The 22,896-nt window shown below is 41.7% G+C and overlaps 1 protein-coding gene across 4 annotated transcripts in view; it reads left to right on the top strand.

Annotated features, from left to right (window-relative positions):
• The window catches only part of SLC1A2 (solute carrier family 1 member 2), a 177,940-nt gene that overhangs the window by 104,227 nt on the left and 50,817 nt on the right, over positions 1-22,896 (top strand). For all 4 annotated transcript variants that reach the window (XM_077114412.1, XM_077114409.1, XM_077114411.1 and 1 more), the window contains exons 2-6: positions 1,013-1,152; positions 3,060-3,212; positions 5,636-5,886; positions 13,562-13,730; positions 17,427-17,553. In XM_077114412.1, coding sequence (XP_076970527.1) covers positions 1,013-1,152; positions 3,060-3,212; positions 5,636-5,886; positions 13,562-13,730; positions 17,427-17,553 — 840 coding nt within the window. The remainder of the gene's footprint in view (positions 1-1,012; positions 1,153-3,059; positions 3,213-5,635; positions 5,887-13,561; positions 13,731-17,426; positions 17,554-22,896) is intronic.

Below are 22,896 nucleotides of genomic sequence, written 5' to 3'. Positions count from 1 at the left end.
AGCAACTATGAAAAATGTTCTAAGTTGTCAAAGTAAAATATTGGTCTCCCTATGTCAATCCCCAAGGTTGCATTTGAAATCTTACTGGTGTATGACGCATCAAAGCTGGGACATAGGGCCGTGTGCTCATTTCTGCAGCTCCCTCCCCAGCTGGGGTTCGCCCTGGCTTTATCTGGGGCACGACTAGACTGCACCCATGGATGAAGGTGGATCAGAATGCTTCTTAATCCGATCTTTGACTCTGAATACTTGTTGACTCTTGGGCAGTTTAGCAGGGTCCTGATAATACAAGTGGCTGTTGAAAAATCAAAATGGGCTGAATTTATTTATTTTTCGTTGGTAAATTATCTCTTCCAAAAGGGAGATGAAGCTTGGACTATCAGCATTTGTGACTTTTCTGTTTCCAGGATGAGAGAAGGCTTGAGCTCAGAGGCACTTTAATTTTGGTATAATTCAGGCTGTGACTCTCCTAACTTCGGATTATTCAAAAGTCACATTTTCGTGGTTGTTGTTACAAAAGAAAAAAAAAGAAAAGAAAAGAAAAGAAGCAGCAGCAACAATTTAGAGTGGTGAAAAGAGCTCAAGTTTGGAGCCAGATGTATTTGGGTTTGAATCTCTGGTTTTTGTTGTCATTGTTGTTTTCATTTTGTGAACTGAGGCAATTTACTCTGTAAAATGGGGCAGTGATCTTTACCTTCCCGAGTTCCTGGGGTGGGTAACTCTTGGAAAAAACTCCACCACGGGCTGTGGTGGTCCTTTCATTTACTGCAGGGATCTGATGATAAATGGGACAAAATACTTGGCCCTTGGGTGTTCAGTGTCTCCCAGCGCCGTGCATATAGGGGAACTGGAAACGAGGGCACCTTGAGTCCTTCTTTTGTTTTTCCTACTACTGGTTCCAGATTCCCAGCTATGCCTGGGGAGCCTGTTCGGCCCCCTATTACCTGAGCCCCTCCAACTACGGAGGGGAAGTGCCCACCGCCTCTAATCGCTGCTCTCCCTTCTGTCCTAGTGCCGGCAGTATGCCCAAGCAGGTGGAGGTGCGAATGCACGACAGCCACCTCAGCTCCGAAGAGCCAAAGCACCGGCACCTGGGCCTGCGCTTGTGTGATAAGCTGGGGAAGAATCTCCTGCTTACCCTGACGGTGTTTGGTAGGTGCTTGAGGCCACCTCCCCACCCACCCTTCTTCTCTGCTCCCTCGTGGCTCAGTGGGGAAGCCGGCCCTCCCCCTGTGGAGGGAGACTAAGCTCCCACTTGTCCAGATACCATTGCCTCAATGGCATGATCTACTTCCTCACCTGCTCCAGCCATTTACTGTCCTCCTTTGGATTTTGGTGGGTCTCAAATGTTAGTATGTATATAAATTTCTAGTGAGCATGTTAACATACAGTTTCCCAAGCCGTATTTACAGAGGTCTTGCTTTGGGCTGTCTGGAGGGAAGCCCTGGAATTTGTAACTTCACAAACCTTCTGGGTGATTCCAATGCGGGTGGTCAGTAGACCACATTTAGGGAAATATCTGCCTCAAGATAAAGGTGGCGGTTGCAAAAATCCCCACTAGATGAGCTCTCAAGATCCTACCTCTACTGAACACCTCACTGACGTTGATTAATTTAGCACATTAGCTAATGAGGCCAGTGTGTAAGCGGGGGCTGCTGATGCCTTTATCTGCCCAGCTGCAGCTTGCTCAGCCCCGTTTCTGCTTCATCTTCACCCAAGCCAGGGCTCTTCTTTCATATGGACTCTTGACACAATCTTGGTCTGTGGTTTTCAACCAGCGTTCCTTGAGAACAGGGCAAATGGCAGTTTCTTGTAATGATAACCACACCATTTCCTTTCTCAATCCTTCCCTTGTTCTTTAGCTACGCAGAGAGACAGTGAATGGTGCATCTCCCCATCCGCCCCCATCCGCCCCCATCCGCCCCCATGTACCCCCTGCAGCCCCCCCCCCCCACATCCACATGCACCCTCATGCATACCTTCCATTCTGTGGCCTCTCTTTTGGGTCACACATCTTGGATGTGAGTGGAGCCCGGTCAGAACTGAAAGCTTGCCACAGCTCAATTCACTAAATAAAAGAAAACCCACAGGCGGTGGTAGGGTTTTTCCAAGGCCTACCATCATAGGTCTTGAAGAAGTTGGGCTGTAAGTTCTTCATCTATAGAAGAAAAGAGAAAAGATCAGGCTTTAGGCCATGTTACTTTCTCTGCATCCCTGGGATTAACACTATAACCCATAAATCTAGGACCCTCTTCCCCCCCCCCGCCCCACTCCCTTTACTGTGAGTGGTGCCATGATCTGATCTGCAGTTTCTGCAAGAGTTGTTTCTGTTGGCCATCTGTTTGGAGAGATCTGAAGTTTTTCTTGTAGGAAGCTTGATTATACAAAGTGAATGGCTCCTGCCAGCATCTCTGCCCAAATTGTTTCCTCCCTAATTATGTACATTTTAGAGACCCTCCTCAATGTCCTATGAGATCAGCAAATTCAAAGATTATGTAAGGTTGAAAATTCTTGAGTGAGCCATGTGGGGAAATTATTGGAAGGTGAAGAAAATAGATGAAAGAAAGAAACTCATGCCAGCTTGGTCAACCAAATGTCCCTTTTATCTGACATCCAGTTAAAAAGGGAAGAAATATATTAAATAAAATGCCATGTGGCCAGCCCTAGGCTGTGAGGAGAAGCAGTATCAGGTGCTATATGACATTTCTACCAATCCCTGTGAATCTAAGTGAAAACTCTCCTGTAAGGGTGGGTCAAGTTAAAAAAAATTGTTTCCTGACATGCCGCGGGGCCAGCCTCTCCAGAACATTTCATACTTCTCATAGAGCCTTGACAAGATTCTCCTTAACTCTTCCAATACTGCTATGTAGAATAGTTAGAGCTACAGAAAATTCTTTCATCAAAATGAGTTTCACTTATGTAGTGATGCTTCTGTTACATGCTATTCATCGTCTGATAAGGGGAAGCATAAAAAGGGTCAAATGCCACTGAAACCAGCCCGCACAGCTATTCATTTGACAAGGGCAAAAGTAAACTCAGTTTTTTTCCCTTCTTTTCAGGAGTCATCCTGGGGGCAGTGTGTGGAGGGCTTCTTCGTCTGGCATCTCCTATCCACCCTGATATGGTTATGTTAATAGCCTTCCCAGGGGATATACTCATGAGGATGCTTAAAATGCTCATTCTCCCTCTAATCATCTCCAGTTTAATCACAGGTAAGCCTTCCTCTCTGCGTGCTTGTCCAAAGTGACTTGTCTGCTTGCTTCAGCTTTTGAATTGATCACATAATTTCATTTTGATACAGGTTCAAGTCATTGAATGAGCTGATGTGGGACCCTCTGTGTCATTTCACCTGAGAACCCTGGTTTCCCTATCTCTAAAATTGTGATAATCAATCCCTTAAAAAAAAAAAAAGAACAACAAAGCTTGTCATCTAATAGTCAGTCAGTCCATCTGTCTCTAGCAACAAAAGAAGAAAAGGAAACACAGTCACACGTTAAAAGTGATGCTATCAGAAGTGATAGAAATGTTTAATATATAATTTTTAAATATAATTTTAACTTTCTATTCAGAAAGTGATAAATAAAGGTAACAAATAGAAAAGGATACTTTCTCTTTATTGTTTATTTCTGCATGGAAGGAGGTGGGATAAAAAGAAATGAAATTCTAGATACGGGAGCCCTTTCAGTTTTTCGGAAGAAAGTTACCCTTAAGTGTATATTTATTTATTTTTGGCTAAAATAATTATTTTATTTAAAAGAATTTTTCATTTTGATTTTTTTTAATGCTTTCTCCATGCCATTTAAATTGGTGTGGTTTACAGCCTGAGCTCTGAATTAAGAGTGGGAAGTTGAGCTTTAGCCCATATCTGGATACCAAGGAGCCAGGCCACTTTGAGAAAGTGGCCCTGATGGACTGAGCGCCCAGGAGAGTCAGAGGCTAAGTCAGCTGCACTACATTTTTCAGAGATGTTTGACCAGTGGACCCAGTGGCCGGAAACACAAGAGCTTAGTGGCTGATGGGGTCTTAGCATTCGGTTCCAGACTGAGGGAAGCTGTGCTTTTAAATGTCAACGTTAAAAAAAAAATGTTTCCTGGGATGTGGGGGGGCCAGCCCCTCCAGAACATCAGCTAGTTCCATCCCCCATCACATATTATCAACAGCCCCCTTCCAACATGAAAAAGTTAGAATGGGCATAGCCCAAAGAAAGGGAGAAATATCAAAGGTGATGGTGGAGTTATATAGACAGTATGTTGATTTTTTTTTCTTTTCTAGTACCTCAGAGAAGCTAGAAATAAAAACCTAAATTGTGGAGTTGCAATCCATACCAAACTCTGAAATCTGTTCTACAACTAATTGTTGCGATGTACTTTGAACTCTATTACTTTTTTGTATATTGTTATTTTTCACAAAAAAGATAGACGAAAGAGAAGGAAGAGTATAATAGAGAAGATAAGATTTAACAAATGAATATGACTGCTGAATCAATATACTGATATTTCTTTTGGTCTCCAGTGTATTGGAGCTGCTAGAAGAAAAAATGAAAAATCGTGGAGCTGTAACCCATACCAAACTTTAAAATCTGTTCTATAACTACTTGTTGAAATGAACTAGGAAATTTACTGCTTTTTGGTATATATATTATTTTTCACAATAAAAAAAAGTTAAAAAAAAAGTTCCTCTTCCAAACCAAAGAAAACCCTCTTTATACCTATTTAATAGATCACAACTTGGCCAACTGGTAAGGGAACCTCACTTCTGAATGGCTGTAGTGAGAGTTTAGGTTGTAAGGAGACGTGGGTCATTATGGGCCAGTTTAATTCAGAAAGGTTAATGTCAATACTTCCTCCTGCACAGCAGAAACAACTGATCCTCAGAAAGGGGCTGGAGCTTGCTCTCTAGCAAAAGCTAGAACTGAAACCAGGAAGTGGAAAAATCAAAGGAACACTGGGAAAAACCCATTGGAGGTTGGAGTTTTTGAGCTTGTTTGGCATTTCCTCTAACAATCACAGACCCTCCTGTTGCAGATGAAGTGCTCACCTCTGCGTGGGGTGCTTTATGTTCATGGTCTCTGATCCCTACAAGAGTTTGGGAAATGTAGTCTTCATCATTTCACCTTTGGGAAACTAAAGGGTTTTGCTAGATCACTGTTCCCAGGCTCAGTTTTGAGTAAGAGAAGTTTTGAGGCATGACATGGGATTACCAAGTTTTAAAAAAATTTTCCCAAGTGAGGACATTAAAAAAATAATAGTGAAGAAGAAAAAGCTGGCACATAATCAGCACTTCATAAAAGAAAGGATATCTTAAATTAGAAAAAGTAGAAAGGACAAAATTTCAGAATTAAAAATGGAATATATTCATCTTTAATTCATTATTCCAGACTGATGAAAAGTTGTCACGAACCTTTTTGTAGATGCTAAACCAGATGATCTCCAACTCTCTCCAGCTCTCTAGAATCCCCAAAATGTCTTTGGGAAATAGAACTGGAAACCGTAGGATTGATGGACTATTCAGTAGTTAAATTAACCAGTAATGAATTGGAGTCATGTGGAGCCAAAGTTTCCAGGTACGCAGAGACAGGTAATGAAAAGAGACATAATATAATGAACTCATCCTTCTGAGTTTCTTTTCCACCCAGGGTTGTCGGGCCTGGACGCTAAAGCCAGTGGGCGCCTGGGCACACGCGCCATGGTGTACTACATGTCCACGACCATCATCGCTGCCGTGCTGGGGGTCATCTTGGTCCTGGCCATCCACCCGGGGAATCCCAAACTCAAGAAGCAGCTGGGGCCTGGCAAGAAGAACGATGAAGTGTCCAGCTTGGATGCCTTCCTGGACCTTATTCGGAATCTCTTCCCGGAAAACCTGGTCCAAGCCTGTTTTCAACAGGTAACCCAAGGTTCTGATGCTCTCGACTCTCCAGCCTGATACGTTATCAAAGTGATAACTTAGAGAATGCTTCCACAAACCAGCTCTGGGTAGCAATTTTTGTCATGTTTGATTTTCTCTGTCTAGACCCAGTGGTTGTATGAGGTGAGCGAGGGCAAGACCTTGGGTGTGAAGTCTTCTATACTCTTTTTTTTTTTTTGGTGCATGGTCCGAGAATAGAACCCATATATACTCTTTTTTTTTATAACCTTTTTTTTTTTTCCAGCTCACTTACTATCTCTCTGTGCTGGGATCCTCTTCTCTCTTTGTCTTTTGTCACTTGCCTTCTTTTTATTTTTTAATTTTATTCACAGACCATACAATCCATCCAAAGTGTGCAATCAACCACTCTTTGTAAAATCACAGAATTGTACATTCATCACCACAATAATTTTGAGAACATTCTCATTGTTCCTAAAAGAAAAATCCCATAACCCTTCTACCCCCCTATTGTTGACACAACATTGGTATGGTACCTTGGTTACAATTTATGAAATAATATTGCAATATTACTGTTAACTGTAGTCTAGAGTTTGTATTAGTTATATTTTTCCCATATACCCTCCTATCATTAACACCTTATAATAGTGATTATGCTTGTTCTAGTTCATGTAAAAACATTCTTATATTTGTGCAATTAACCACAGCTACTGTCTACAACAGGTTCACTATGTTATAAAATCCCATGTTTTATCCTCTTTCCTTCTCATGACATACATGACCCTAAACTTCCACTTTCACCCATAAGCCACCCATAATTCATTGCTGTTAATTACACTCACAGTAATGTGCTATCATTACCTCTATCCATTTCTGAACATTTACAATCAACCTTATTAAGAATTCTGCACAAATTGAGCATCAGCTCCCCATTTTCTACCCTTGTTCTAACACCTGGCAACCAATACTCTACATTTTAACTCCAAGAGTTTTCTCATTGTAATTAGTTCACATTAGTGAGACCATACAATATTTGTCCTTTTGTGGCTGGCTGATTTCACTTTTAATGTCCTCATGGTTCATCCATGTTGTCTCATGTATCAGGACTTCATTCCTTCCTACTGCTGAAGAATAGTCCATCATATGTATATACCACATTGTAGGTGGACACTTGGGTTATTTCCATCTTTCGGCAATTGTGAATAATGCCACTTTAAACATCGGCATGTTCATAATGTCAGTTTGTGTTCCTGCTTTCAGTTTTTCTGGGTGTATACCTACTAGCAAGATTAACAGATTATATGGCAATTTAATACTTAGCTTCTGAGGAGCTGCCAAATTGTTCGACCAAATGGTTGCACTATTCTACAATCCCATCAGCAGTGAATAAGTGTTCCTAATTCTCTACATCCTCTCCAACTCTTGTAGTTTTCTGTATTTTGATAGTGGCCACTCCAGTAGATGTGAAATGAAATCTTGTGGGTTTTATTTGCATTTCCCTAATAGCTAGAAAAGTTGAACATCTTTTCATGTGCATTTTAGCCATTGTATTTCCTCTTTGGAAAAGTGTCTAAGTTTTTTGCCTATTTTTTCATTGGGTTGTTCATATTTTTATTGTTGAGCTGTAGGATTTCTTTATGTAGTCTGAACCCTTATTGGATATGTGGTTTCAAAATATTTTCCCCAATGAATAGGCTGCCTTTTCACTTTCTTGACAGAGCCCTTTGAAGCACAAAGTATTTAATTTTGACAAAGTACCATGTATATATTTCCTCTTTCATTGCTTGTGCTTTTATTGTAAAGTCTAAGAAATGACCTCGCACCACAAGATCTTGAAGATGCTTCCCTACACATTTTCTTCTAGGAGTTTTATGATCGCAGCTCATATATTTAAGTCTTTGATCCATTTTGAGTTAATTTTTGTACAGGTGTGAGATAGGGATCCTCTTTGATTCTTTTGGATCTGGATATCCAGTTCTCCCAGCACCATTTGTTGAAGATACTGTTCTGTCTTAGTTGAGTGAATTTGGCAGCCTTGTCCAAAGTCAACTGACCATAGATATGAGGGTCAATTTCCGAATTTGAATTTGGTTCCGTTGATCATTACACATCTGTATTTATGCCAGTCGACTGCTGTGGCTTTCCTTCTCTTTATTCCTGTTTCTGTTTCGTCCAAGGCACATTTTTATCACCCTTGCCCACAGCCCTCTGCAGTACCCAGTGTTCCCAACCTTGGCAGTGGAGCAAAACCACTTGTGGCAGGTTTAAAAAATGCACACGCCCTACAGAATCAGAATCTGCAGAGGTGGGTCTGAGGCTTAGTAGTTTTTAAATTGTGGAAGTAATACATGAAGACTATGAAAAAGTTTGAATAGTATAGAAGCATATAAATTTTGCATATATCAAAAGGTCAAAAATCCTTGATTTCCCTTCTCTAGAGCTACTCATATTGGGATTTAATGGTTCCTCCCATAAATTTCTTTGTCCATTCATGCGTGTGCGTGCATAAGCTTTGAGATATTCAACTCAAATGGTGCTGTTATACATACTGTGTTTCTCCTTGCTTTTTCACTTACCAGTATTTTAGAATCATCTCTTGCTTTCGTTTTTCGCAATTACATCATAGTACTTCTAACAGATAAATTCCTAGAAGTAAAAGTGTACTGCCAAAGCATTTTACATTTTAAATTTACTGCATGTTACAAAATGGCCCTATAAAAGTTTGTAGCAATGGATACTCCCACCAGCTGCATATAGATGTGTATCTTTCTAAAAACTAATTTTTAAAAACAGGTGATTCTGCTGAGTGGAGCCATGGAGTAAGCTGGTGCTAGTCTCCATTCATCAACCTATTCCAAGACTGGTTTAGAATATACCTCTGTTCCCATTAGTCCAGGTGGGAAACAGAGCTTAGAACCAAAGGCTGAGGGCTGCCTTCAGCCATTTCCAGGGAAACACTAAAGAACAAACTTAGAAAATGGTAGTTTAGAGGAAAAACCTGTGTTCCTAGGTGCCCCCCAAAAGAAGTTGCCCACCACTGCTGAGTTCACATTTTATTTGGGTTGTGATTTATTTTCTGGTTTGAAATGTCCTTTTGGAGGCAATGGTAGCATGGAGTTATGTTAACGGGAACTGTTCCAGGCAGAGGAAATTGAACAGATAGTAACTGTCTGAGGAAGGAGATGGTGCTTACAGGTTGTTGCTTCCTCAGTATAAGGTGTTTGCCTCTGAGACAGCCTGCGTAGAAAGATGAATTTGCTTTCCTTGAGGTGACAGACACAATTGGGTGCCAAGTCTATTCTTAACAGTCTGGAAAGAGTGCTTTGAAACAGTGGCTACTGGAAGCTGGGCTGGTTGAAGACTGGGCTCAGGGCAGGGCCATGCGAGGTTCAGGAAAGGACAGATTTGGGTCTCCGTCCTGTGCTCAGTCCTGGCCATGCTCCCTGCTTAAGAAGAGGCCCTTCGTTTCAGTCAGTGAGGCAGGACTAAGGAGCAGGCAGGCTTTGGAGCTGTTGCTCTCTCTCTTCTTGTCAGTGAGTTTTTGTGGGGCCAGCCCGGCTCATGCTCCTTGACTGCCCTGGCGGATGGTTAGCCTTTGCATATAGTGCCCAGGGCAAGGGGCACTGTCTGAGACTAGATTATGGGACTCACTATTCCTTGCCCTAACTCCACCCAACCTCACCCTTCAACTAGCAAAACTCCCATTATGACTGAACATTTAGTTCCCAGCTAAGCCCAGGCTCAAGGTCCGTTGAGTTAGGATAACCAAAGGAAAAATAGTGCAGAATCCTTTTCCCCAGGGTGAGGGTGGGTTATTGATACCTGACTTCAGGTATCCCAGAGGCAAAGGGTCTTAAACTAGATGCAATCCCATGAGTTTAGGGCCTTGGAGAGACAGAAAGGGGAACTCTTATCAGAGCATGACTTTGCATTGCTAGAGAGAACGGGTTCAAGAGAGGCCGTCCATGCCCTTGAGGTGCATTTGGAGTGATTCAAAGTAATTTCCTTTGGATGGAGGGGGCTTCCTGAAACAGAAAGGTGAGCTGTCCCTAGGAGGCCACCTTAGCCAAGGTGACAGAGACCTGTCAAATCTCCTCGTCTTTGAGAGCTGGGAGGTCTCATGCTTGATGCTTAGAGCTGACTCTGAAGCAAGGCAAGGTCTCCAAGAGAGGTCCTAGTCTAGTGCCTGTGGGACAACATGAAATCATGCCCAGTAATAGTGAGCATGTGGTTCTTTTTTTCTGGGGAATTCCATGATCTGTGTATATTCATTCAGCCTCGACTTGTGAGCACCTACTAGGTGCCAAGCTCTCTGCAGTGCAACTAGAATGACTCAGGGAGTGAGACAGACAAGGTCCCTGCCCCATGGACTGTATTTACATTCAAGGGGAGTGAGATATACCAAAACAAACAAATAAAACTCAGGAACATATAAGATATATGAAGATGGAAACAAGTGCTCTGAAGCTAGGCAGGATGATAGGTTAGGGAATAACTGGGGGATACATTTGAACAGAGATGTAGGGATCAGAATAATCTAGGTGGAGTAGAGCTGGGTGATGAATCTTCTAAATAGAGGCCCTACTTGTGCAGAGGTTGGAAAGTATCTGGCATGCTCAGAGAACAGAAAGCAGGGCAGTGGGAGGGGAAGTGTATATTGAATGAGGGAAGGGATGAAATCAGTCAGAAGAAGGCAAAACCCAGCTCAGCCAGGACCTGGTGGGCCAGAGTTTGGGTTTTTATTCTAAGAGGGTTTTAGGTAAGAAGGTGACTGTGTTTCTATTTTAAAAGATCAGTCTGGCAGTGATGGGTGCAGATATAGCCATAGGTAGCAGTAGTGATCTATAGATTGTAGGTAGACAAGAGGAGAGGTGGGAAAGTCAGCTAGAGGACTTTAATGAGTTTTAAGGTGAAAAGTGATGGTTGGACTTAAGTAGACTAGAGTTGGCTTCCCGTAGGGGTTGACTGGTCCAAACAGGTTCTTTGGGTAAAGAACCCAATCTATCTCCTCATCTTCAACTTAAATTACTTATTATGCTATTTAAATTACTTATAATACTTATTATGCTATGCTATTTGGAAGCTGAATTTTGCAGTCAAATATAACTTGCTTCTTTTAAAAAACATTTTACTGTGTAATATAACAAAGTAAAGACAGAAAAAAGCAAAACTTTTCAAAGCACTCTTCAATAAGTAGTTACAGGACAGAACTCAGAGTTTGTCATGGGCTACCATACCATCATCTCAAACTTCTCCTTCTAGCTGCTCCAGAACATTGGAGGCTAGAAGGAATAAATATTTTTTTATCATCCTAATCGACTTTTCTTTTTTGTGAAAAATAATGTATATATAAAAAAGCAATAAATTTCAAAGCCCATCGCTGCATTAAGCATAAGTTGCTTTTAACCACGGCTCTGCAACTAACCAACTCGCTGACTTTGGGTTAATTACTTAGCCCTGTGAGGCTGAAAAGACCACTATTGGCATAAGAGGTTATAGATGTAAAACATGTGGCATCTTGCCTCCCTCCTGATCCTTGTAGCCACCATTTGTTTAGGTCCATGACCTTTACCTGTATTAACCCAGGCCATGGCCTCATTAGCATCCTCAGAATGCACCTACGGTTGGGTCCCGGTTCCCCCTGCTTTCTTGGGAGCTTGTCTGTGTTGCGGTGGAAGCTTCCTTGTCTCTGTTGTTGATGGAAGCTTCCTTTCTGATTGCTCTTGAATTCTCTCTTCATGACATTGTCTCCGCAGACCAAGGGGCCATTGTGCTGTCTGTTCTCCCCATGCACAGTGAGTCCCGGACTTCCTTTCTCCCTGCACAAGCACATGTGGCCAGGCTAGAGCAGAGAGCGGCCTATACACCCCAGAAAACATTGTCCCTGTTTCTCTACCATTTCAAATAGCTGGTCAGTGCAACATGGCTTATCACTGGACCCAGCCACAGTAGGATTGTGTCCAGTAGTTTAACACACAGCTCAGGCTGTGAAAGAACTCAGGCCATCTGAGTAACTCTATGATGTCCAAAAACTGTGTTCGCTTACCCACGCATTCTCTTTCACAGCTACTCAGGGTTCAGCCATCTGTTGCCTGATACATTCTAGGATTCTGTGAATTCTGTGTGAGCTCTAGTGTAATGGTCTTGGAGGTAGTGTTTCTCTGGGTTCAGATGTGAGTTTTCATAGCACTTTGCGTGCAGGATGCCTGGCACCTTTGAAAATAGGATGGCTGCCATGGATGTGAGGCTCAATGTGAGTGGTTCCTTGGGAGGCCATTTGCACAAAGATACTTGGTGAACTTCAAATGAAGCTTGATATGGCTGCCCAAAAGGAGCGAGTGTCTTCCCACATTGCATTTGGATCTGAACTATGGACAAAACTGCAGCTGTTGCAGCTGGTATACTTAGTGCCTTAATGGAGATTCTCAGTAGAACTCGGCTCTGGAAGGAATCAAACTGAGAGCTGGCCTGTGACAGCTCTACCCAACAGGAACTAGGCAGTAGGGAGAAAAGTAGATGGATTATGAGTTACTGATGTGATCCCACTACAACAGCCCTCTCCCATTTTTTTGACTAGACCCTATAGGCCTGTCACGAGGGGCGGAAGAGGCATCTAACTGGATCTGACAATTATGAAAAGCATCCAACTCACACATTTGTTATTGTCTCTGAGGTGCAAAGCAGCAATCATGGGAGTGAAAGAAAAGACATCACTCCTCCAATTTTAACCTCATGTGTCATTACTGGGTCACATTGCTTGTAGTACATTATAAATGCATTTTATAAATCCTGTAATTATCTTGTGAGTAGAATAGTTGTATCACGTTGCATTTGTGTATAATACATCATTTTGTTAAATATGAAAATATAAAATATTCCCAATTCTCATAATTTTGTTTTGGCATTTCTAAATTGTTTATTTAATAGATTTCACTTTTTAGGGCAATTTTAGGTTTACAAAAAAATTGCACAGAAAATACCAAAATCCAGTATTCACCTCTCCCCCCGTACACACTCTCCCCTATTATTAGCATCTTGCTCTAGTGTGGTACAATTGTTAAAACTGATGAACAAATATTGACACATTTTTATTATCTAAAGTTCATAGCTCACATTAAGGTTCATGCTTTCACCATTTCCATGGGCTTTGACAAAGGCACAGTTTTCTGTATACTCATATTCTTGCACCATTATAGTATAAAGAGAATAGTTTTACTGGCTTAAAAATGGCCTATGCTCCATCCATTCATACCATACTCTTTCCCCTGAGACCCTGACGACCACTGATCTTTTTGCTGTCTCTATCGTTTTTGCCTTTTTACAGAATGTCATGTAGTTGGAATCATATATTATGTAGCCTTTTAAGACAGGCTTCTTCCACTTAGCAGTGTATATTTAAAGCACCTCCATGTCTTTTGATGGCTTGATAGCTCACTTCTTTTTAGTGCTGAATACTATTGCATTGTATAAATGTATCATTGCTTATTTATCTTTTCACCTATTGAAGACTATCTTGGTCACTTCCAATTTTCAGCAATTATTCATAAAGCTGCCATAAACATTAATGTGCAGATTTTTGCATGGTTCTTAATTATTTTTAATCTATTGGGAGCTTTAAAATTTGTCAATGGCCAGGACTTTATTGACCTTTTAGACCAAATCTCATCTTCATGCCTTTTCCCCCCCGATTCATCAGATCCAAACGGTGACAAAGAAAGTCCTGGAGGCACCTCAGTCAGACAAGGAGGCCAACGCGACCAACGCTGTCCTCTCCCTGTTGAATGAGACTGTGGCCGAGACTCCTGAGGACACGAAGATGGTTATCAAGAAGGGCCTGGAGTTCAAGGACGGGATGAATGTCTTAGGTAGGCATCCTGATAGACTGGTATTCGTCTCCCTGGGGGAAGTGCCTCTGCTTCTGTCCTTTGCTGCAGAAGAGGAACTTCTAGGGCTGTCCAAAAGAAGCCCAATGCCAGAGCCCCAGCAGCCTCATCCCAGCACCTCGGCATCCGTCACTCTCTTCTCAGAAAAATGATACCTCCGCTGTCCTCTAGGTGGAGCAGGAGGTCACTGGGACTGATAGTTGAGAGATTAAGGAAGAGGCAGGTGGGCAGGAGAAAGACCAAGTGAGGACATGGCAACTATAGGGTCAAGTGTGGGAAAAGAAGAAAGAAAAGAGGCGACTGAAATCCGCTGGACAAATTCCCCACGTTCCCTGGTTTTCTTCGTGGTGTTGGCTAGTCACTTTCATTTCTTTAGGGAGCTCATTCTTTCGTTTCTTGAGAACGTTTTTGAGCTGCCCCCGTGTACCAGCACTGTGCTAGGCAAGGTTGATGTACCTTCTTAGCTCTCACAGTCTGTAAGCAGTGCAATGCTATCAGTATTGGGAAGAGTCGGAGTTGCTGCCCAAAGGGGTATTAGAGATGATCTCATCTACATTTTTGGGATTCTAGTAAACCCCTTCCCCTAGCTTGGTCCCTTCGCAGAGTGCCATCCCAGAGGTTCTTTGGCTCTGAGTTGACCAGACCTGAGTTCGGATTCTGTTTGGACCACTTACTTGTAGTCTGACTTTGGGCAAGTTGTTCCACTTCTCTGATCCTCATATGTAAAATCAGGACGGGACTGGCAGCTCTGTTGTAGTTGGTCAGGAGGATTAAATTAGAACGTGTATCTAAAGCACAGTTTGGTACATACCAAGTGCTCCCTTTGTGTGAGCTTTTATCATTATTGAAGGTAGGTAGAGAGCTGAGGAGCTCAGGAAGAAAACACAGTCCAGATGGGCAGATTTGCACTCAATTTTATATCTGAAATTCAAATTTTACTGGGTACCCTGTTTGTTTATTTGTTTTCTCTAAATTTGTTAACTTTGCTCCTTAATCATCTAGAAAGAAGGGGAGATAGAGATAGAGGGAGGAGATTGCCCAGAGGAGTGGGAGCTATGCCAAGGGCTCTTCTGTGGCCGAGCAGGAAGCAGGTTGGTTAAATGAAAGTGAGGGAGGAGATAAACTTGCTAGGTTGCTTGGCAATGGGAGATCAGTAAACATTGTTGACCATCAGTAGGGTGGAGAGTAGGAAGAAGAAAGTAGGGAAGGTTTCCCTGAAAAGACAATTTTACAAATATCCTCAATATCCACCCTTGAACTCACTGTGCCCAGATTTCCATGACCTTCTCTGGACCTTCCCAGTTCTTACTGATCCCTTCTTGTAGGTCGTAACTGACACCCTAAGCCTCGTGGTCAAAGTGCCTCACAGTCTTCTGCACATCCTGGAAGAGATTGAGGCCATGAGTAATAGAATTCACCACTTTGGTGGGAAACATCCAGAAGACATCCCTGGCCGTTTCCAGAGTCTTGGTGGATTCTGGGAAGTGACCGTGCCTTTGGCTGTGTTGGAGAGTTTCGACACAACTCACTACCCTCTCGACCCCAAGGACCAAGTCTAAGCGGTCTTTTTTCAAATCAAACACGCCCTTTCTAGTGAGTGGGTTCTATCAGGCAATGTTTACAGAGGCAAATAACAAGCTGGATAGGGGCTCCCACCCAGATCAAGGCTCTGGAAAACCAAGAGAAGTTAGACTGTTGAGAAACTTCCCAGTTATAAGTTATGGCGGAAATGAAGGTTCTTTCCACGGTCTTCCAGAGGTGGAGATGGTGACTGTGGCTTTTTGTTTGTTTGTTTGTTTTTTATTTTTGGCTTTGGAAAGTCCCAAGGATGAAGCACTGCAATAAATGAAGATAAAACCTTGACTTGGCTTCCCGCTTCTGTAAGGATCTGTTTCTTTCCAAAAAAAATCTTCTGGGTCCCACCCGACTCCCAGTTGCTTAAATCAACTCCTGTGAGAAATTGCTCCTTAGAAAGTCTATCTCCTATACTATAGATATGGCCAATTTCTGCCGACCCTGAGAGGGGAGCTATTGGGTTTGTTTATTCCAATTTCTTGGGGCCTTGAGACCTTGTGCAGTTTCTCCTAAAATTTCCTAATAGAATAAACCAAGTAATACAAGCTATTTTCAGCCAGAATGCTCACAGATTATTTCTTGCTGTGAACTCTTCTCCACAGGCTTGAAAGAAGGGCTTGGAAATAGCAGCAAGCCCGAATTTGATTTCATATATTACTGCAGAACTAGGTTGCACTCTCCTGGTTCTAATTGTCAGGAAGACTTTGTCTTTAATGGGCCAGCAACTCACTTATGAAGTCAATTGTCAAGCTTTCTGGCCAAGAGTTGAAAAGGGAAAATATTAAATACCAACCATTAACAATCCCAAGTACAAGTGCTGGATTCTTTTTGCTGGAGACAGTAAACGGCAAAAGGAGGTAAAACAATCTGGGCTGACACATGCTTGGGGTAGGGAAGTTGGTGATTTTGGTAATAGGAAAAGGTTAAAGTCAAGGGTTCAGAGAGAATGAATTCCCTGTAAGAGAGTCAAGTTGTAATGGTATAATTTACCCCAGATAGATCAAGACTCCAGGCATAAATGGATATAATAAGAAAATGGATACAATAGAAAGGAACTGAAGATTAGGCCTGCCTACCTGCCCAGGGTAAGAGTGGGGAAGGGGAGAGATGGAGGGGGAAGCAAGGATGGCCCACTCTGCAGGTGCAGAGAAAGAGCCCAGCGAGCAAGCAAGTCCCCGGAGCAAAGGAGACATTGTCTACATCAGCAGTCAGAATCAGGCCCCCACTGCTGGCATAATTGGTAGGGGAGGAGGTGACTGGAAATTAAGGGGAATGCGTGTGACAATCAGAAATCCAGGTAGCCTCCAGTTACTTATGGAGATGCTGCTTAGCTAGCCAGTGGGCCCTAGTCACCAGATGGGTTGAGGTGAGACTCTAGGCCTGAGTGTGAGAAACTGAAGGAGTTGGGTGAAAAGGGCTAACTGGAGTAGAATTATTTTAAGGAAAAAAATTCTATCTAACCATTTGACAAAGAAAAGAATTATGGCAAATTAATAAAAAGCAAATTAAATTCAAACTAATTGGATAAACGGGGGGTTTCCCAACCTAGTTTGGATTTCTTAAAGCTTTCCATTTAGTTTTTCAACATCCCTCCTCCCTCTCACGTACGCATGTAATTTTACACTTAGGATTTTTCTAGAGTGAAACATACCAGGCTTGTGTCTGGGATAAGACCCAACCAATATAAACTTAATTGGCTAATTGGTCTTTGCAATTCCAATATTGGCTCCAAAGTTTGCAGGATAACCTCCAAGTCCGAACAAGCCTTCCCTTGGTAATCTAGAGAATAATGGAAACTGCTTGCACATGATTACATAAGTGAGGAGGAGAGTGCCTTTTAGCTTGGAATGAAAATGAATTTGTTTTCTTCAAGGAACTAGCACTACTTATACTTCACCTTGCTCATGTGGAAAATGCTTAGGAAAGCCATAATTATCCAGGGGAAGGCACTTTCAGTGTGAATTATAATGCTTTCGTCTTTTGAAGCCTAATTCATAGGGTAACGGGAGAACATGGCCCCGTGCATCAGGAGTGGTAAAGAAGGAGGGGAAGAAACACATACGCTCTAATTTGCTCTTCTGTGTGATGTGATTCACCCAACAGGTCTGATAGGGTTTTTCATTGCTTTTGGCATCGCCATGGGGAAAATGGGAGAGCAGGCCAAGCTGATGGTGGACTTCTTCAACATTTTGAATGAGATCGTAATGAAGTTGGTGATCATGATCATGTGGTAAGTGGGCTTGTTCTTACGTGGTCGTGGTGGGGTTGTGAGGTGGCCGTTGGGTCCCCGGAGGGTACCGGAGCCCTCTCAGAAGGAGACAGTGGTCATGGACTTTGAGAAAGGAAAGAAAATCTCTCCTTTTGGAGCTTCCCCTAGAACTGGGGATAGCAAACTTGCAGCTGGGGGCTAAATGTTGGTCCATTACCTATTTTTGCTGTGACATGTGAATTAAGCATGATTGCCATGCTTTTACGTAGCTGAAAAAAGATCAACTAAAGAATAATATCCCACCATACAGGAAGATGACATACAATTCAAATTTCAGGGTTTACAAATAAAATTTTATTGGAACACAGCCATGCCTGTTTAGTGTTGACGTATTTTCTGTTGCTGCGTTCACAGGACAGTGGCAGGAGTGAGTGGTTAGGGCACAGACGGTATAGCCTGCAAGACCTAAAATATTTACTATATGGTCGTTTGTGTAAAAAGTTTGCTAACCTTTGCTCTGGAAGAAAAAGAGGAGAGAGACAAGCTGAAAAATGAGTAACTGCTGAAGCTCAGCAGTAGCTGGAGACACCAAGATGGACCCAATACAGCAAGGACACAGCTTGCCTCAGGCCATGTGCCAAAGTCATGGCTTCAAAATTCTGGTATCCACAACAATGGATCTTAGACCCTGGTCGCTTATGCCACACATAGAAAAGAAAGAGGCAGTACCTAGTGAGAAGGAAATTGTGGAGCATATACTAGAACTCTAAGTGCTCTTTGAAATCCTCACCTCACCCTCTAGTTGTACAGAAGAGAAAATTCTGGCCCAGAGGTAGTAAATCTCAATTCTTAACATCATCATAATCATTATATTGTTTTCAAAAGCTATCCTTTACTGATTTATTTTACCTGCCAGGGGCCACGATAAGAGCTTCTACCTCTCAAATGTAATCCCAACAACCCTGAAAAAATGGTATCAGTATTCCCATTTTACAAAAAAGACAACTGAGTCTCATTGCGATAAATTAACTTGGCAAAGATTACATAGCTAAAGAGAGGAAGAGCTGGAGTTCATATTGATATCAAAATCCTCGATGTATATGTGGGTGGGTTTTTTTTGCCTTGTAAATTATATTGCCTTCACTTCATTTCATGTGCGTTTATAGTCAATGGTTATGAAATTGAGACTGACTGAGGAAAGCATGTGTCCACCCCTTCAGCAAAGAAGCGATGCCACTTCCAGGAGTGAGGACCTTCTAATGTCTCACCTCAAACAGAAAACATTTTACATGCACTTGTATTAGACCCCTCTCAGGGTCTTTTCTTCTGCCTAGACAAATATTAAACTACTACTAAAATAAGTCACGTCTCTGCTCTCTTTTCCATGAGAATTCTGAGTTCACATTCTCCATCTCTCTCTGTTCTAATCCTGCCTGCTTCCTTCTGTAATGTCTCCTGATCCTCTTCCATCTTTATACAGGTGTCATCACCTAACCATGGCTTATTTCTCTCTTCTTCCTTTCCTTGCTCCCCACCCCTGCCTCACAAGGGCAAAAATCTGTTCTTGATTAATCTATTATCTCCAAGGAACCAAGCACAGTGGTGTGCCCGTGGTAAGTAAATTCTGACTCAGATTTCAGGAATGAGTGAGCCAGCTGAAGGCTCCAATCTCTCAGACTAAGAAGATATTCCCCATGATTTAGTGAACCATATTTAATTGATCTGGCTTATTCACATTATTACCTTCTTGCCCATTTAAAGAAGGCAATACTAGTAAAATAATATTCTTTTTTGATTGGTACACTGATTCTTCAACTTCCCAGACAGTGCTAAATTCCTTAATACTTCTTTTAAGGCCATAAAGTGATGCTATAAAAAATAATTTTAAAATCTTTAAGAGCCATCTGAGTTTGCTGAGAACTTACTAAATGGTAATACATATAGCAGAATAGACTTCTTGCTATTAGACATTCAGACCTGCCCTTGTTTCCTAGAATTTCTTGCAGTATATGCATTCTTATTCCAGACACAGTTCATTTTGCATTATTGCCCCCTGTGATGGGGGCAATACTTGCAAGTCTCTTTTGTCATCCATACCAACATCATTTCAACTGAACCTTCTTAGGAAATCAGATGTGTTATTAGGATAAAGTTTTACTTCCTTCTCTGAAGGGTTGGAGGGCAGTGTGAATCAAGAAGCTTCCCATTCGTTGAAGCCAAAACTCATAAAACGCATCATATCCCAAGAGATAAAGAGCAGTTGCGAGGTAGGACTATTTCCTGACAGCTGTTTGGTTAACCCATCTAGGCAGATAGTCAGGAGGGTGTTATATGATATGAGATTCCAATTCTACATGTTTCATTCATTCTTTAGCTGCCCTGTCGGTGTCAGTATTTGGTAATGATGGTTGTGAAAGGTTACGGATCAGTCAGCCACTTTTAACTGACACCTCAAAGCTTAACTAGTCAGAGTTGTTTTATGCTCCTCTCTATCTAGAAGTAAGCATAATAATCATAACAGAATACAACATTGAGGAGAAAATTATTGTTATAATTGTATTATTAAATCATAAATTAGATTTATTAAATTCTTGCTATATGCCCAGTATTAGTCCAATTATTATACCTATACTAACTCATTTATTGAGGAGATAATAATTATTAAAAAGTATCAAATGATAGTTAAATATAAATATAAAAATATATATTTTATATAAAAAATATATAAATTCTTGCTATATGTTCAATACTATTCCAGTTACTTTACATGTATTAACTCATTTATTCCTCACAAAAGTATCTAATAAAAATAGATACTTTTGCTAGCCCCATTTACCAGATGAGAAAACTGTCCAAAGAGACGAACTTGCTCATGTCACACAGCTGTAAGTATTGGAACTGAGTGGAACTGGTATCTAACTCAACTTCTGACTTCAGAGTGTATGTACAGGATCCTCTTATCTACCAGCTGTGTGATTTTAGGCAAGTTAGACAAGCAATCTACACCCCAATGACCTAATCTATGAAATAGGATCATTGTATAATCCACGTGATGAGGTTGCTGTGAAAATTAAGTAAGAGTGTGACCAATAGTCATGAAATATCTCCTATATCTTGGGAACTGTCTAAGCCCTTTACATGAATTAATTTATTATTTTTTAATTTCCATTACTGTCATATTGATCTATATCCTTTGTACCTCTGTATTCATGAATTCTTTAAGAAGCCTTCAGAGCACACTGATTCACCAAAAAAAGAAAAACCCTTAATTTCAGTGTGATTTTCCCATTCTCTTTTTTTGTAAAATTCTTTAAAGCATTTTTCAAAATCTGAGAAGTTTAAACAGAAAGTAAAACTTTTCGTCATCTCACTACCTCAAAAACATAAAATGAGAAGAGACATCTCTGTTTACCCTCCAGTTCTCTCACCCCATCCATCCATCCATTCATCTGTCCATCCATCCATCCGTTGTCCATCCATCCATCCATCCATCCATCCATCCATCCATCCATCCATCCATTCATCTGTTCATCCATCCATTCATCCATTTATCCATCCACCCATCCATCCATCCATCCATCCATTCATCTGTTCATCCATCCATCCATCCATCCATCCATCCATCCATTCATCTGTTCATCCATCCATTCATCCATTTATCCATCCACCCATCCATCCATCCATCCATCCATCCATCCATCCATCCATCCATCCATCCATCCATCCATTCATCTGTTCATCCATCCATCCATCCATCCATCCATCCATCCATCCATCCATCTGCTCATCCATTCTTTCATTCAATAAATATTTTTTGAATGCTTGTTATTTATAATACTTATTTTAGATACAGATTAAATAATGGTGCATAAGACAGAGAAAGTTTCCTACTCTCATGAGCTTACATTTTAGTGAAGGGAGAGAAGTGTGTGTGTGTGGGGGATATTGAAGGAAACAAATTCAGACAGTAATAAGCTATAAAGACAATAAAATGGGAGAAATAAAAATGGGCATAGAGAGTGATGGGGTGATGGGAGTAAGAGAGTGAACTGTCTCTGGAGGGCGAGGAAGGGGTCTGTCTGGGAAGGTAACTTTTGATGAAGTCCTGAATAATAAGAGGGAGAGAGTTCAATGAGGAACCTAGGGCTGAAAATTCTAGAGGGAGGAAACAGCAAGTGAAAGGTTTTTGAGGGTCTGAAGGAAAGTTCAGTGTAGCTGGGGTATGGTTGGTGGGTGAAAAGGGGGTGAAAAGTTGTGAAGTTGGAAAGGTGGGCAGGAGGCAGATGTGTGTTACAAAAGGAAAGCCCTGGAGGATAACCAGCTTGGAGGCTCTAGAGCTGACTTTAACTCTATCCTGATGAAAAGTTCTAATCTACCTGTGGGGCTGACTCAGCATCAGTGATTCCTTGGGGAGCCAATGTGTCCTATCCCTAAGCAGACCAGGAGAAAAAGGAGACATACTACTTCCTGAGCCTGAGTATAAGACAGTGCCTTTAGGCAACTCTTGGGCTGTGTTCTTAATTTTTTATTGACAGATTCTTCCAATTCTGGGTTCTCTTGGGATCTATCCCAAACTTAAGTTGCTATTAGAAACTTGTAGGACAAAAAAAAAAAAAAAAAAAAAGAAACTTGTAGGACAGAACCAGAGGGGCTTTAGGGCAGCACTGAGAAAGTTCTTCAGCTCACCTCCACTGCAGGTGTCTGTCCCACCATCTGTTCTGCACCTGAAAGTCCTGAATCCATTATGACAGGGGGTTTAAGACTGCAAAGACCTCTCTTAAATGAGCTGGAGCTGGGGTAGATGGTTTCAGAAGATGTTAACCAAGTAAAATCTGCATGTCATCAGGTGCAGATGAGATTTTGTTGCTTCCAAACACATCAGAATTACCTGATTATCGCATATAAAGTATAAATGTCCCAAGGCCAGATTCAGGAAATTCTAACTCAAAAGGTATGTGATGGGCCCAGGGAATCCATAGTATTCATAGACAGCCCAGGTGGTTCTGGTGTAGGTGGGCCGTGCACAGAAAAACTGGTGTGATTCTGGATCTGGGGAGTGCTATGTGGGAATGTATGTTTGTAGAATAGCATGCAGCCCTGGGTGGGACGTCTTGGTGGGACCCTTGAGCTGACAAGGGCTAAGGTACTAAGTGGGTGAGTTTAGAATGGATGATACAACAGTAAGAAAAAGACTGAGACATGCCAGTCCTGGATGAATTAGTGGCCTTGAAAACAGTGCATGGAGCTTAAAATACAACAAGAAGCAAAGCAAAGCAAAGCAAAGCAAAGCAAAGCAAAGCAGTCATGGAAGACTTAGCTTTGTGATCATATCCTTCAACAATTCCTGGGTATCACTTGGTTCAG

This window comes from Tamandua tetradactyla, chromosome 8 (genome assembly GCF_023851605.1).
Source record: "Tamandua tetradactyla isolate mTamTet1 chromosome 8, mTamTet1.pri, whole genome shotgun sequence".
In the NCBI taxonomy this organism is placed as follows: domain Eukaryota; kingdom Metazoa; phylum Chordata; class Mammalia; order Pilosa; family Myrmecophagidae; genus Tamandua; species Tamandua tetradactyla.
The sequence above is the reverse complement of the archived record's forward strand: the minus strand, read 5'-3'. Positions and strand labels throughout refer to the sequence as shown.